This window comes from Hordeum vulgare, chromosome 7H (genome assembly GCF_904849725.1).
Source record: "Hordeum vulgare subsp. vulgare chromosome 7H, MorexV3_pseudomolecules_assembly, whole genome shotgun sequence".
NCBI lineage: Eukaryota > Viridiplantae > Streptophyta > Magnoliopsida > Poales > Poaceae > Hordeum > Hordeum vulgare.
This window is the reverse complement of record NC_058524.1, coordinates 546,411,883-546,424,569: the sequence shown is the minus strand read 5'-3', so window position 1 is coordinate 546,424,569 and position 12,687 is coordinate 546,411,883. Positions and strand designations below refer to the sequence as shown.

Here is a 12,687-nt window from a genome sequence, read left to right as displayed (position 1 = left end):
CTCTCTTCAGTTTCTATATATCCTCCTCATATTTCGGTAAGAATTCATGCATTTTTATTTTCATCTTCCAAAACCAGTATGTTTATGGCTTTATGCAACACTTGTTTGACCACACAATGACAATACGTTTAGCTCAAGAAAATCATATGAAACATTTACTTGAATGGCATGATAGTCCAGAATCCAAATATTGAAAAACATGCACATGAATATGAACCTTACCAATCCATAAAAATAACACATGACAAATAAGGGCTAGATTATCATGTCATAGTGAAACTATCTGGAATAAAGTAGTGTAGTGACACCGAAGCTAGAGCAAGGAATATACTCAGATAAAGCGGAGAAAGAGCAAAATTTGTCTTGGTGTGGTAAGATAAATAAGATATGTGTTGAGAAAATTTTAAACCAACGAAAGAAGAGATGGAGGCGAGGGGACAAATACAACCAGTACAACATTGTTATTTTTTTCCGTGACAACGCACGAACATTTAGCTAATCATAAATAATGGCAATTCAGTGACCAAAATGGCGGGTCATTATCAACCATATTCCTTGTAGTGCCAGTTGGGCTCACCATACATCCGTGTGAGTCTTCAAAGATCCCCATTCACCTTCTTCACTGAAACGTCGATGAAATCGAGGGTGGTAGTGCGGTAGTTAATGGAACATGTTTTACACTCGCCACTCACGACAACGCCCTCTTAAGGGTCTACATGATGACCTTTGGAGAAAACCAACATCAATACTCGCAATCCCTCACCATCAATTCATGACATTGAAGAAATCGGGCCATACTCCAAACAAACTGAAAGAAAAGTTCAAAGTTGTCGTCCCAAGAACCAGTTAACTGATTTTTATAGACTCACAAACTAATAAGATCTAAGATAAGTAATAAATATGGCAAGACCTACTCCCATAGGCCCTTCGTCGGTGTTAGATTGGACGTTGTTGAGGTAGAAAAAAGACCCTATTCCACCGCATCATCACCGCTTCCACTCACCACCGATATTGCCATGGAATCAAAAATTTAAGAAAACAAGGACCTGTTAGAGCTAACTAAGAACAACGAAAGGAACGGGTCTCTACTCCTCGGACGGTCGACGAGACCGCCGGATCGGAGATAGGAGGAGGACCAAGCCGCAACGGTGGGACCTTCGTGTTTGCAAAGACACAATCCCCCCCCCCCCCCACCCACACACACAAAAAAAAGATATACAATAAGTTAACGAGGCATCGTATTCTTTTTTTGTTGTTGTTGAAATGACGAGCCATCGTATCCAGATCGTAAGGCTTTCCGTAATGCATTGTCTCTTAGCGCGGTATCCTAGGTAGTATACGATCGTTAGATACAACCATCCTAATGTATTGTATGTTAAGTGTCGTATCTTAGTAAGCATGTATTTAATGATTTTGGCCTCATACTAATATGTGATTGGTCTAACAAGTTATTTTGCCTATGATACCGTGCAAGAGCCGTATCCTAAATAAGATACAACAACCTCCTCTTTCCTCAATAAATATAGTGCCACGTCAGCATTTTGCCTATGATATTGTGCCAAGATACTATCATTACGGAAGGCCTAATGCAGGACTGGGTGACGGCATGCTGGCGCTGCGCCGTTATAATTCGCCAGACCAGGCATAGGCGAGACGCTTTTCCACGGCTCGCTCGCCCGACCCCATCAAACGGTGAGCAGCAGCGGGGAAAAAAAAAGAAACACAGAGAGAGAGAGAGCGAGCGAGCGCTCGGGGACGCCCGTTCCTCTTCCTCCGCAAGAAACAGGCGCAAACACAACAACACAGTGGAGCCAACGGAATCTCTCCCCAAATCGATCTCTCGTCTCCGGGCCGAGACCCCCCAATTCCCAGCCCCCAGCCCCCATTCCGGTCGCCCTGATCCTCCCCCGCAGGCGATTCATCGGAGTTCGCCGCCCCTCGCGGCCCCGCCGGTAAGCCCAATCCCCTACGCCTACGGCCCTGCCCTGTCTCGCGTCTCTCTCGCCCGTGCCATGCGCAGTTGGATCTTCCTTTTTTTTCCCGCGACGTCCTCTGTTTTCGTGCCCGCTGGGTTGCTCTTTGTGCGAATTTCTCAGCGGTTGTTGCTGTAATCCGCCGCAGGGTTCTCTGATTCCGCCTCGGGGATCTCTCCGTCGCTCGCCGACCAGCCATGGCGCCGGCTTCGGCTTCGGCTCCGGCTTTGGACGTCGAGGGCGAGGTCGGCGGCGGCAACAACACCCAGAACGCGCTCAAGTCCGAAGACGACGGGGAGCGTTCCGTCGCTCCCGGAGGCGGTTCTGTGCCCGGTGAATTCCGCTCAGATGACCCGGCCACAGCTGTTTGTGAGGACGGCATCGACTCCTCAGATGACCCTGCCCCGGCTGTGGATGTCAACGGCAAGGGCGACGGGGCCAAGGAGAATCTGGGCAAGGTGCGGGTGAAATCCGAGCCCGAGCCCGAGCACTGCGAAGGCACCGTTCTCGCCCCTTGCACCCGGCCTGCGGGTGCCGATTTTGTGGGGATAGCTTCCTCCTCCTATAAGCCGCCCATGGCGAGTCCGGACGACTCGACTGACGAGCGAGGAGGGGATAGCACGGAGTGCTCAAGCTCGTTCGCGGACTCTGACACTCGTGATGAGGCAGACAATGGTGACATGGAAGTGAATTCTCCATTTTCAGCTCATGCTGATGGCGGTCAAGCCTCCCTGATGCCCAGGTGAGTCTGTTGTCAGTTCCTTGTATGCACTGAATGCTGTTGATTGGATGATTATGCAATCCTGTTTCCAGATTGTCTGATTCTATTGTTTGAGAAAGAAATGAACAAGTAGAGTACCCTGTTAGGCAGTTAGTAACTGATATTGTACACTCTTAGCCCTGGGTTTCCCGCGCTCGCAGGGTAAAGAGCAGTGCTATGCGTACGATATTTTTCTTACGACTTTGTACGACACTGCTCAGCCACCCTTGGATCAGATCTATGCATCAATGGTAATCGTGGGATCATAAACGTCGGACGTGAATCGTAAATATCAAGTCGTACGCAGAGCAATTTCACAGGGTAAAAGCTAGGTTGCAGTAGAGTTTTAATTGCTGGTAGAGCCTAACAAACTTTAGAGGCTGTAGCTATGCATAGGAGGCTATACACTTTGGCATCAGCTCCTAGGTACTGTTATGGCAACCTGGTCGGCACACACAAGAGGCATATGATCTCAGGGGTAGAGAGAAGGAGATAAGCAATCCGGCTTCCCTACTATTGCTTTCCCTAATAAATAGTAGGGCATAGCTTATACAGAGCTGGTTACAATTAACAAAAAGAAGACTGTATGTAGTTTATCTTCCAAAATTAGCAATAAGTGATCTGTGTCGTTTTCTTGTGATCTCGTCGTGGTTTTTGCTGAAAACATTGGGCCTACAGTCAAGGTTTTTGAGTCGAAGAGCCGACGAGTCGTTCTGTGGTAGCTACTCTCGAGGAGTTGTGCCTTGCCGATCGACTATTCATTCTCGACTAGTCGAGGTGTTTGAGCTGACTTCCAGTTATGACGACTAGCCGTTCGACTCGAAAACAGTGCCTACAATTCAATCATGTGTTTTGCCGAGTATGTCTTGAAATTTGTCAAGGAAGTAAGGATAAGCAGAAAAAGATATTCAAGAGACAACTAGAAGCCTTCATTTGAATTGTGAAGGCAAGTGCATGATCTGTAGTTATGTCTTGATGCTGATCTAGTTGCTATTTGAAAAATCTTGGCAATTGATAAACATGGGAATTCATAGTTTTCCATATGCACCAAGGAGTATAAGCACAGATAGAATTAAGGCCAGCATGGTTTTTGTTTGCTGGCCAAAATCTAGCTACCGGCAGAAAAAATGTTCACCTTTCAGCTATGCACCTGCAACGTTATTGACTGGACCATCTCAGGGTCTAGTCAAGAGGCAGTTCCTTGGAGTAAACATTGATTCACAGATATATTTGACACATCAATTATACATTCATATATTTCCCTTCAATAATTCAAAGCACCCTTTCTCTCTCTTTTTGGATGTAGACACCTAATTTATATGAAACTCAGCATTATATGAAGGCTGTCTTAAAAGAAAACTTGTGCCACGTTTCCTTATTTGAAACATCAGCCGATGTTTTGTCCGACATCTTCAGCCTGCAGCATTAGGCACCAGAGTAGCCCTGTGTAGCTACTTCCTGGTTGAGATAAACATTCATTCAGACTCCAGAGATATATTTGCCTACATCAATTATCATCCGATGTTCTGACGGCAATGCATGTTGTGTTGTGCACTTGTTTCTTCACAAGTAGGAGTATAAGGAAGCCGATAGTTCAGTTACTCTTGTGTGTGCTTCAAATTTCTAGCTGACCTGTCATCCTCAGTGCAATATTTCCTTTTAGAAGAAATTATATCTAGTCTGATTTGTTTCCGTTTGTTCAATTTCTTCACATGTAAATTTTCTTTCAGAAAGAAAAAGGTAACTGCCGAGTGGAGGAATGTCGTCCGCCCAATGCTGTGGAGATGTGAGTGGTTAGAGCTGCGCATGAAGGATCTTTTGTCTCAAGTGTCAAAGTATGACAGCCAACTTGCTCTCATCGAGCAGGAAAAAGAATTGCAGAGAGCAATAAACAAGACAAATGGTTGTAGGCAAGAATCTGGGAAGAACTGCAGAGACCAGGAAAATATTAGCATGGAGAGGAGAAAGCGGAAAAGACATGAAGACACTGTGGACACATCATTGTACCTCAAGAAGCACAAGATATTATCATACTTCTTTGGTCCGCTATCTATTTATTTTCTGTTTGTAGGGATAGTGCATCGCTTTATCCCATGGTTGTCTATGTTTTGCAGCAGGATACTATTCGTAATAATGAGATTATTCTTGTCTTCTACAGATAAACAAAACAAGGGAGCTGAAGCAGATGGCCTCTTAATTGACGACGATAGTCATGGTCAAGGTATGGATATGGTGATCATTTGCAAACTCTTTGCTGGAGTTAACACAGAATTATTTACTACCTAGCAAAATTTTACATTAAGTCGAGCTGCCACGTTACTTAACCGAGAGAAAATGCTTGCTTATATTAGGGCACCTTCATTTGTGTTATAGTCACATGCCAGCAGTTAATTAGCTGATCATTAGGAAGCTAAAAACTGCAGTCTTTCATTAGCTATTTACAGTACGACACATTTCAGTGCTCTGCAACCAGCAAACATCTGTGGAATTCATTTTGCTAGGTGCATGTTCACTGTAAGAAAGCCGACAGACCTACTGGCACCTTCTTCATACACTAGGTAAAATTGTTCAGGGCATCGTGTTAATGAGTGTTTTTATTTTATCAAGATAGCTGACCTGATTGTTTGTGAAGTAACCAAGTAAATAAGTATACAGCTATATCTTGATGTGCGTTCCCTGCATCTAACTGATTCATAAATCTTAGAGTTAGTGTTAACTGTTAACATCCTATTGTCCGATGAATCAGTTAAGCATAGTACATTGCAGCTGTTTAGGGATTTATTGGGTTGCAGTGTAGAAAATGCAAATGCATCTTTACTGCCTACCCTTTGGGTTTTAAGTAATCCCGTTGTTGACTTGTTGCAAGTGCTATCTGTTTATTTGATCTAGTCCTAATGCAGTTGGGGATGATACTAGACGTCGCCTCGAAATTGTTGGTTTGCCTGCGTCCAAGGAACATGATATGGTTTCCAACCAATTTGTGTTACAAAAAGTTCTCATGAAAATTGGTGGTATCCAGTCTCGAGTTCATCGTCTACAAGAGCGTCTTAGCAAGGCTCGTTCTAAACAAGCAAAGTTGGCATCTTTCATGGATCATGACCAGGTCAAGGTGGCTGAGAAGAGGCAAAGGATACAAAAGCGTGCATTCTCTCCTGAGAATGATCGGTATGGTAAGCCACAGAAAAAGAAGAAGCTAAACATTTTGCTGGAGCAGGAGGATAGACCAACTCTGTCAGTAAAACCCACATTGTCTAAGAGGGCAACTGATTGTCTAACAGAAGATCCACAGGGGAATAGTGAAGAAAAAGCTCCAGGGAGGAGCCAGGTACATAAGAAAGACATCACAGTGGACCTACTCCTAGCTGTTGAAAGTTCCTTACCAAATGGTCATTTGGGAGATTTGTGCAAAGAAGTAAGTCCTTGCTCCTTGGTCCGTTAACAGATGTTTCTTCTTTGTTTTGTTGCATGGTGCTTAGCTTATTCCCATGTTTATCAATTGCCAAGTCCATTGCTTTGATCTTGTTCAGTTGTGGTGAATTTGGTTCATCTCAGTTGTATTTAAAGATATTATTATGAAATGGAATACACATCCACCTATGGCTTGTATGTATAGGACTTTGATTTAGAAAACCCTAACTATGAAGTATATAGAATATATAACAAGCGCTACACTGCTGTGGAAATATTGTACAGATGACTCCTCTGCTTGTGAACTCTGATCGAGTTAAATGTGCCATTAGTCCATTAACTCAAACTCGTTGCACACTTTAGGCCAAGAACTCAGAAAATAATTGATTTAGGCCGTAAACTCATTTATTTGACCAGATAAGGTCAAAACCGATCCGGGAGAGAAAAAAGCCGTCCACATGGCTGCCACGTCGGCGTATCTTAAACCGCTCACGCTTGGATTAATTTTACAGGGTGATTTTTGCAAAAGAAGCTGTCACAATTTAGCTAATGGCACATTTAAAAAAAGATAAGTGAGCAGTGTGTTGAGTGGGAATTGAACCTTATGCCTTACAGAATGTAAGTGACTCCTTGATCCACTAGAATGCACACTAATTTGGTATAAATCAGGTTAATCAATTATTTCTATATGGTATGGTTAATTGTTTTTTAAAAAAATCAGCCAATTGTTGATGTTATTTGCATTGAAAAAATAGAAGACATTGGGCATCAGGTAGGCTTGAATGGGCGCCCTAAGTAAAGGAACGTGATGTGCTGACCGCTAGGATGCAAATAGGTTCATCGCAAAAAAAAAAAGAACCATGCATCATACTAGCAAAAAATGAAAATCAAATAGCAGGACAACTATTTTGCAGCTAAAAAAGAAAAAAAGCAGTATGACATAACCACCATTGTTTATTTCCCGAACAAGGAGAGGAGAAGAAGCAAATATGTACACATTGTGGACGCTTGCGGTATCTCGTTCGCTAGAACTAGCAGCTTAGCTGGCCAGACATATCTTGATTTAATTTGCATGTACAAAATAGAAAGAGGATGTAATGATGGTTCGCCTCGCCTAATTAAGTTCTTCTCTAGTTCTGGAGAAGGCTGAGGCTGAAGGACCACAACACATCAGAACAACGTACGCACAATTAGTCAACATGAGCCGTGATTCTATATAATTCTTTTAGGGGTAAAGCTTGTGATATATACTAAGCTTCCATCCGATTAGAGTCATTAAACAAGAAAGAAATAACTTTCTTTATCAATAAAATAGTGTGCATTCTAGTGGTTGGAGGTGTCACTTATTTTCCCAAAGGCCTAGGTTCGACTCCCACTATTCTTTTTAAATACGCTTTTAGCTAAATTGTGACGTCATATTTTGCAAAAAGACACCCTCTGAAATTTACCCAAGCACGAGCGGTCCAAGATATGCCGACGTGGTAGCCACATGAATGTTTTTTATCTCCCGGATTTGTTTTGGCCTCAACTGATCAAATTAACGAGTTTATAGCTTAAATCGATCATTTTCCGAGTTCTTGGCCTAAAGTGTGCAATAGTTTGAGTTAATGGACTAATGGCGCATTTCACTCACTCTGATCCCCCACCCCCACCCCCGAACCCCGAAACACCGTCTTCCCTGTGACACAAGAACTATAATTAAGTCTTGGAATCCCTTTCTTAATAAGTTAGCTCCTTTAGTAATACTTCTGCATGTGCATTTAGTTAATACTGTTGCTGTTTCTTTTCACAGAACACTGACGATATCCTCATAGACAACCGAGGAGCCAAAGATGGGTATCAGCCGTTTGAGAACGCCAAGCATCCACTGGAGAAATTACCATTGCTTACTGAGAATGTTGCTAAAACTGCTCTATCAGAAGTTGGGAATACCTCTGAACCAGTGGAAGCCGAGAAAAATTTGGTCCCACTGGTTAAGCAAGAAGTAATTACTGAAAAACTGCCAGTTTTGAAGCATGTCTACTCTGGAAAGAAACGTGGAAGGACACCCAAGACAGAAGATATGGGTTCTGAAGCTGCATCCAAGAACCACAATAAAGAGGCCTCCGAAACACCTTCTGCAAAGCAGAAAGCTCAGACCACACCCTGCGCCGAAAACGAGAATGCTGGCTCAAAGAAGCAGAAAACCGTGGACATTCAGTCTCCTTCAAAGAATTCGAACCCTGGGAATTCTTGTTCAGCTGCAGAGAAGCTGAAAATTGGGAACTCATCCTCAGCTGCAAAGGCGCAGAAAACTGGAAACTCATCCCCAGCCGCAAAGACTCCGAAAACAGGGAACTCATCGTCAGATGGAAAAAAGCAGGCAGCTGCAAACTCATCATCAGCTGCAAAGAAGCCCAAAATGGGGAACTCATCCTCAGATGGAAAGAAGCAGGCAGCTGGAAACACATTCACAGCTGCGAAGTTGAAGATAGGAAAGTCATCCCCAGATGGAGAGAAGCAGGCAGCTGGAAACTCGTCCGCACCTGCAAGGAAGGAGATGAGTGAAAACATCCACACCAATCTTAGGATTGAGAAAGCTATCTTGGTGGAGGTGAACAGCAGGAGGAGTCAAAGGGTACGGAAGCCTAAGGTTTACTGAAGCAAAACCGGACTGCTCAAATTCAGGGTAGTGTAATTATGGGAAACAGGTCTTGTTTATCAATCTATCCCTTTCGTCTTGTTGAAGTTCATAGCTATATTGACAGCGGCTTCTCGCAAAGTAATTTAGTGTAGATATTCCTAACCTTTTAGTTTGGGTCACCAAACTAAAAATATGCTACTTATGTATAGTTGTTCTTTGCTGAGCTTGTGATGCAAATATGCTTGCACTTGGTGTCTCTCTACTGCATTGTTTGTTCAGTTTTCATACTTACGGTTGTATTCACCTAGCATTTGTTGCCCCCCTTGGTTGGCGATGCTTGAGTCAGGCTGGACTTCCAGCCTTCTATATTGCAGGTTGAAGACGATAATATTATGTGCCCCATAATTCATTAGTTGAGGTGAATCAGTCTGGTCTCCTGATGGAGACAATGATTTATATGACACCAAAAGATCCTCTCCTTGCACCTTCATTTAGTCCACTTTACAGAGACTGTGAAAACAAGGCTTAATTCCCATTCGAGAAAAGAAGAAGGCTTAATTCTCTGTGACAGGGAATGAGAGGACAATGAGGAGTAAGCTTGGATGCACTGGTTGAAATATTTACCCTTCTAGGAAGAGAGGAAAATGGTGTTCAGAAAAGCTTAACAACAACAAAGCCTTTAGTCCCAGAAAAAGTTACATTGATAATGGAAGAAGCACAACCTCTCCTTTGACAGGTACATTCTTCTAACCAATACTTTTGTAACAGTTTGCAACCTGTGATATATTATGCCACATATAGCTTATGTCATGGAACAGATCGTGTCCTAGCTTTATGACCGTTCAAACTCAGTCCTAAGTGTCAGCATGCTTTTCTGTCTACATTTGATTTGACATGGGCATGCATACTAGATACATGGTCTGTCTGTGGCATCAGTAAATAGTCATATTGAAAATGCTTAAGTTTTAACTCAGGCAAAATTGATCCAACTTGTCCATACTTCCGTAGAACTTGGTTGAACTGCTCGGTCATATCTCTTATCGCATATCCCTTCCTCTTAGTTGGAATTTGATGTTGGGCTTTTCTTCTCTGTTTGGAAAAGCAAGGCAGTGTCTGATGCTTCCTCCATATATGCAGTTTTCTGAATCTTAACTTATCAGCGAAAAAAAGAGAAAATTGTTGCCACTGCTTGTGCCATTAAATGTCATGTGCGCCGACGTAAATGTTAGTGATGGAATAGATTGATGCCTTAGCTGAAGAAGTTCAGCCTTTGCTGACGGAGGCGCGTGATAGTGATCTGGTGCAGGGTGTGGAGACTGGCTGATGCATCCGGTGATTTACTGTCGAAGAGTATTACTTGTGCTAATAAATATCCTCATCAATTTGAAATTAAGTAATGCTGGCTAAACTTTATTCAGATTCTGAAGAGCTAAAACTGGACCCAAAATTTTGTGGGAAAGAAGCTTCTGAAAATCCCAGCACCTGCAGTTTCTGCTTTCTCTGCACCTTTTAGTGTATGCATGGATTGCAAATATTATGGTGGAAGCTTCATTCTTTGTTGTTTTACTTATTATACATATGCTGCCCTGCAGATGGTTGAAGTCTTGTATGCTTACCCCTGATACCAGTCATCTTATCAAGCAGTCCATTTTCACCCTTATATTTACTCTGAAGGAAATTGAGGTTTGTAATCTATTTTTCAGTTATTTCTGAAAATGAAGAGAAGGCTAGAAAGGTTTTGACATGTCTCTTTCCTTGCTTTCAGTTTCAGAGTATCTCTGGTTTCGCGGAACATCAAAACTGCTGATCAAGCCCCTTACCAAAGTTGAACAAAACGCTGCTTTGTGTCGAGAAGTGCTCAAGTGGAAAATTACTGGCAGAGTAGACTCGTCCTGATGAGATTGAAAGTATCTTTATGAGACGTTTCTCCGGACCATTTATTTCGTGTTATTTAGATCACACGAACCAGCAACTACTTACCAAACTGCAGATTTGGCCAATGAGGCAATGATGATCGATCCTTGTGGGAAAAGAACATACTCCTGCAAATACAGAGTCTGAACTCTGCAGATTCATCTATACAAGCTTATCATCTGTACGAGCTACGAATCATGGAATGAGAAACTTAACATGCAGTGCCATCATCTTCCATTCCTTTTGGTATCAACTGGCGCTACAAGTACGTGGCCGCTAGTGGTCGGGGTTAATTGTGGAAGCGGACCCACCCCATGAAATTCACCTCGTCTCGTCTCGTCTTTGTACAAATTCACGAAATGAGCTCTACATTTTTGAACAAACAATCCGTCAACCTCCAGATTTTGTCTACTATTTATTTCATTTTGTTAAAATTTTTAGAAAAGGACAGATGAACGTTCTCTTGATAGAGAAATTGTTCTTGCCCAGCAAAGCAATAGGCAAAAGCCACCTCCTGCCGCCGTGCTTTCTCCACCCACCCCCCACCTCACCCCACATAGGGCCAACCCCCGCCGCTCGGAGTCGGACTCACGCTCCCCAAATCCCCCACCCTAGCCTCGCTCGCCCCCAAGTCAAACAACAACAGACAACGCATTCCCTCGAACACCTAGCCGCCTCCCTCCATCTCCATCTCCATGGCCACCTCCGCCCTCGCCACCCTCTCGGCCACCGCCGCCGCCGCGGGGGCCAGGCGCGCGCTCCTCTCGCGCGGCCCCTCCTCCTCCCTCTCCTTCTCCGCCCGCCGCCTCGCGCCCCTCCGCGCCGGGCCCCTGCCCCGCGCGGCGACGCGGGCCGTCTCCGCGACCGCGTCCCCGGCCGCCGCGACGGCCATCGCGGTCGGCGACCGGCTCCCGGACGCGACGCTCTCCTACTTCGACTCCCCCGACGGCGAGCTGAAGACGGTGACGGTCCGCGATCTCACCGCGGGGAAGAAGGTGGTCCTCTTCGCGGTCCCAGGCGCCTTCACGCCCACCTGCACCCAGAAGCACCTCCCGGGGTTCGTGGCCAGGGCCGGGGAGCTGCGCGCCAAGGGGGTGGACACCGTCGCCTGCGTCTCCGTCAACGACGCCTTCGTGATGCGCGCGTGGAAGGAGAGCCTCGGCGTCGGCGACGAGGTGCTGCTCCTGTCGGACGGCAACGGCGAGCTGACCCGCGCCATGGGCGTGGAGCTGGACCTGTCGGACAAGCCTGTGGGGCTCGGCGTCCGGTCGCGCCGCTACGCGCTGCTCGCCGACGACGGCGTCGTCAAGGTGCTCAACCTCGAGGAAGGCGGCGCCTTCACCAACAGCAGCGCCGAGGACATGCTCAAGGCGCTCTGAGGCCTGAGCCGCGACACCCCTCCGCCCTCGCCATGCCCGTCGAGTCATCGCCATCGGCTCGGTTCGTCCTCTGTTTCCTGATGAAGGCCTTTTTTGCTTCGTTTTTCCCTGAATAATAATAATCGGTGCGGCAGCGGCGGACTGTCTTTGCTGCTGCTGCTGCTGTCACCTCGATGTGCGGTGGCGAGTACTGAGTAGTGCAGCGTAGCTTTGCGAAGTTTCTGGAGAACTATGAATCTGTCGTGGCCGTGTCCTGGTTTGCAACCTGGCATGGAATGGAATGTCAACTTGTGCTTGTTGTTTGCATCGTACCATAATGATTCGTATTCGTGATGGCACGGCTGTAGTACCTACCGTGGCTCCGTTTATATGCAGGAAAATTAAGGTTGTGATGCGCACCAGCGTTGCTACCAGGTTGTGAATCTGCGATGATGGATATGTTAATGGAACATACTTCCTACCTTCGTTGTTTTTTCATGAAGCTACAGCCTACAGCCAGTGTTGAAATTGTGCATAGATTCAGGAAGCCGAAGCCAGGGCCAGGGGTCATCTCCCTCTTGGCATGAGCAAAGGATCTTCAAACCCATTATATATCAACGGGCATTCAAACCATTTCTTTTAATTTCACGG

At 45.1% G+C, this 12,687-nt stretch overlaps 2 protein-coding genes across 3 annotated transcripts; both read left to right on the top strand.

Annotated features, from left to right (window-relative positions):
• The first annotated feature begins 1,684 nt into the window (after positions 1-1,684).
• Positions 1,685-9,020, top strand: LOC123411551. 2 transcript variants are annotated; one of them, XM_045104517.1, is made up of 6 exons: positions 1,686-1,952; positions 2,122-2,715; positions 4,464-4,774; positions 4,892-4,954; positions 5,634-6,145; positions 7,934-9,020. In XM_045104517.1, exons 2-6 carry the CDS (start codon positions 2,171-2,173, stop codon positions 8,780-8,782), a joined length of 2,280 nt encoding a protein of 759 aa, XP_044960452.1. In that variant the 5' UTR covers positions 1,686-1,952; positions 2,122-2,170; the 3' UTR covers positions 8,783-9,020. The 2 variants fall into 2 exon arrangements, with proteins under 2 accessions (XP_044960451.1, XP_044960452.1); XM_045104516.1 differs by having other exon boundaries at positions 1,685-1,952; positions 4,464-4,954.
• A 2,239-nt stretch (positions 9,021-11,259) lies between these two features.
• On the top strand, positions 11,260-12,390 carry LOC123411553 (peroxiredoxin-2E-1, chloroplastic-like). Its single transcript, XM_045104518.1, has one exon. The coding sequence runs from the start codon at positions 11,374-11,376 to the stop codon at positions 12,055-12,057; it is 684 nt and encodes a 227-aa protein (XP_044960453.1). The 5' UTR covers positions 11,260-11,373; the 3' UTR covers positions 12,058-12,390.
• The last annotated feature ends 297 nt before the right edge of the window (positions 12,391-12,687 follow it).

Bases quoted from the DNA above. Each gene is read 5' to 3' on its own strand.
- LOC123411551 (XM_045104516.1), top strand. From the start codon at position 2,171: ATGGCGCCGGCTTCGGCTTCGGCTCCGGCTTTGGACGTCGAGGGCGAG. The intron at 2,716-4,463 runs GTGAGTCTGTTG...ATTTTCTTTCAG, and splicing joins CAAGCCTCCCTGATGCCCAG to AAAGAAAAAGGTAACTGCCG. The intron at 6,146-7,933 runs GTAAGTCCTTGC...TTCTTTTCACAG, and splicing joins TGGGAGATTTGTGCAAAGAA to AACACTGACGATATCCTCAT.
- LOC123411553 (XM_045104518.1), top strand. From the start codon at position 11,374: ATGGCCACCTCCGCCCTCGCCACCCTCTCGGCCACCGCCGCCGCCGCG.